Source organism: Rhagoletis pomonella, unplaced genomic scaffold, assembly GCF_013731165.1.
Source record: "Rhagoletis pomonella isolate Grant_MI unplaced genomic scaffold, Rhpom_1.0 Rhpom_scaffold_00003, whole genome shotgun sequence".
NCBI lineage: Eukaryota > Metazoa > Arthropoda > Insecta > Diptera > Tephritidae > Rhagoletis > Rhagoletis pomonella.
The window spans coordinates 25,423,883-25,425,591 of NW_023458557.1; the positions used below are offsets into that span (position 1 = coordinate 25,423,883).

Sequence of the window (1,709 nt, forward strand, 5' to 3'; positions counted from 1 at the left end):
GAACTGTGCTTTTCCCGAAAAAACGTTATCCCACAGTATTCCTTTAATTTTCGACGAAAATTGCAGGACATTTCCAGCCTTATTATGTATCTCGAACGATAGGCCGCACGAACGATTCGTCTGTAGGCAATTTTGTAACTCTGTCGTTCGTCTTCGTCTTGTCTTTACGTCGATTAGGTTGCAATCGTCTCGGTTACGTTGTATGATGTTGCCGGATGAAATTTTGATGTACTTCCAAAGAGTTTTTCTTAGATTTCTAATATTTTCACCTTATTTCAATGCTTTTTATTTTAAATGGGAAACATCGGAATTGTTTACATTTTGGTTTTGCTTAAAAGTGTTTTGGAAGTGTTGCGGAAAGAAATATAAGGAAAATTAATTTTTAAAAATGTATGCTGCTATAGCGCTAATGGACGCCGAGGAATCCGAAGAAAGGGAAAGGCGGATACAGAGGAGGAGATTGCGAGACCACACCAATGTAATGGAACTACCTGAGACTGAGTAAGTTCAAGATTAGCAAATAATTTGTGTATGCTACAATGTATTCGTTTCTAGATTTGTTGCAAATTTCCGAATCAATAAAGAAATATTCCAATACATATTAAACGAATTAAAAGAGCACATGGCTCCATCACATAGAAGCACCCACCTATCGCACCAGCTAAAACTCGCTACTTTTTTAAGATTTCTCGCCACTGGCAGTTACCAAAAATCTGTTGGTAACGAAAATATTTCGTCGATGGGGCAGTCAACTGCAGCCAACGTGATCAGAGAATGCCTAAATATTTTTGAGGACCATTTTTGCCAGAAATGGGTGAATTTTAGGAGAAACATCGATGAGGAAAATGCAGTTACAGAATATTTCTTTGAGAAATACGGGATACCTGGGGTTATTGGTTGTGTTGATGGAACACATGTTCGTATTAAGTCGCCCGGAAGTGACAACCACCATTTATACCTCAAACGAAAGGGTTTTTACAGTATTAATGTAATGGCGGTAGGTTAATGATTTACTATCTTTACAAGTATACATATACACAAACTGAGTTTCCTTACAGATATGCGATCGCAACATGGTAATCACATTTGTTGACGCTAGGCATCCAGGGGCGAATCATGATTCATTTGTTTGGAATGTGAGTCACGCAGAACAGGAGCTAAAATCTGATTATAACAATGGAAAAACCAACACATGGCTACTCGGTAAGTTTTAAAACTTAAAAAGGCTATATAACTATTACTGACAATGAAAATTTTTGTAGGTGATTCTGGTTACCCCTTGCAGCTTACAACACAAAGCACTCGAAAGCTCGTAATGTAATTGAGAGATGTTTCGGTGTTTTGAAAAACCGATTTCGATGTATAATTGGCTCGAGAGGGCTACACTATTTACCAGAAAAAGTTATACAAATTGTAACGTTTGTATATTTTTCAAACATCAAATTCCATTGGAGAGCCCAGATATGGAGAATCTTGAATGTTGTTGTACGAAGAAGAACTGGAAAACAGTAACATTTCGAATACAGCTGCCCTTATTAGAATGAGAATAGCAGAGAGTTTGTTATAAACGCAGTTTTATTATAAAGTATGTGTGTTTAGAATTCAGGTACACCAGCAAAATTCATTTGTCTTAAAATTAATAAAATATTTACATAAAAATTCAACAAAATATCTATTCAGTCTTAAATCTTAAATCTACATATAAACTA

General features: G+C 35.9%; 1 protein-coding gene across 1 annotated transcript; it reads left to right on the plus strand.

Moving 5' to 3' along the window:
- The first annotated feature begins 356 nt into the window (after window positions 1-356).
- On the plus strand, window positions 357-1,006 carry LOC118736126. Its single transcript, XM_036466225.1, has 2 exons — window positions 357-501; window positions 556-1,006. Exons 1-2 carry the CDS (start codon window positions 389-391, stop codon window positions 1,004-1,006), a joined length of 564 nt encoding a protein of 187 aa, XP_036322118.1. The 5' UTR covers window positions 357-388.
- Window positions 1,007-1,709: the final 703 nt, after the last annotated feature.

Coding starts and splice junctions, on each gene's coding strand:
- LOC118736126 (XM_036466225.1), top strand. CDS start 389: ATGTATGCTGCTATAGCGCTAATGGACGCCGAGGAATCCGAAGAAAGG. Junction 502..555: donor ATGGAACTACCTGAGACTGA/GTAAGTTCAAGA, acceptor ATTCGTTTCTAG/ATTTGTTGCAAATTTCCGAA.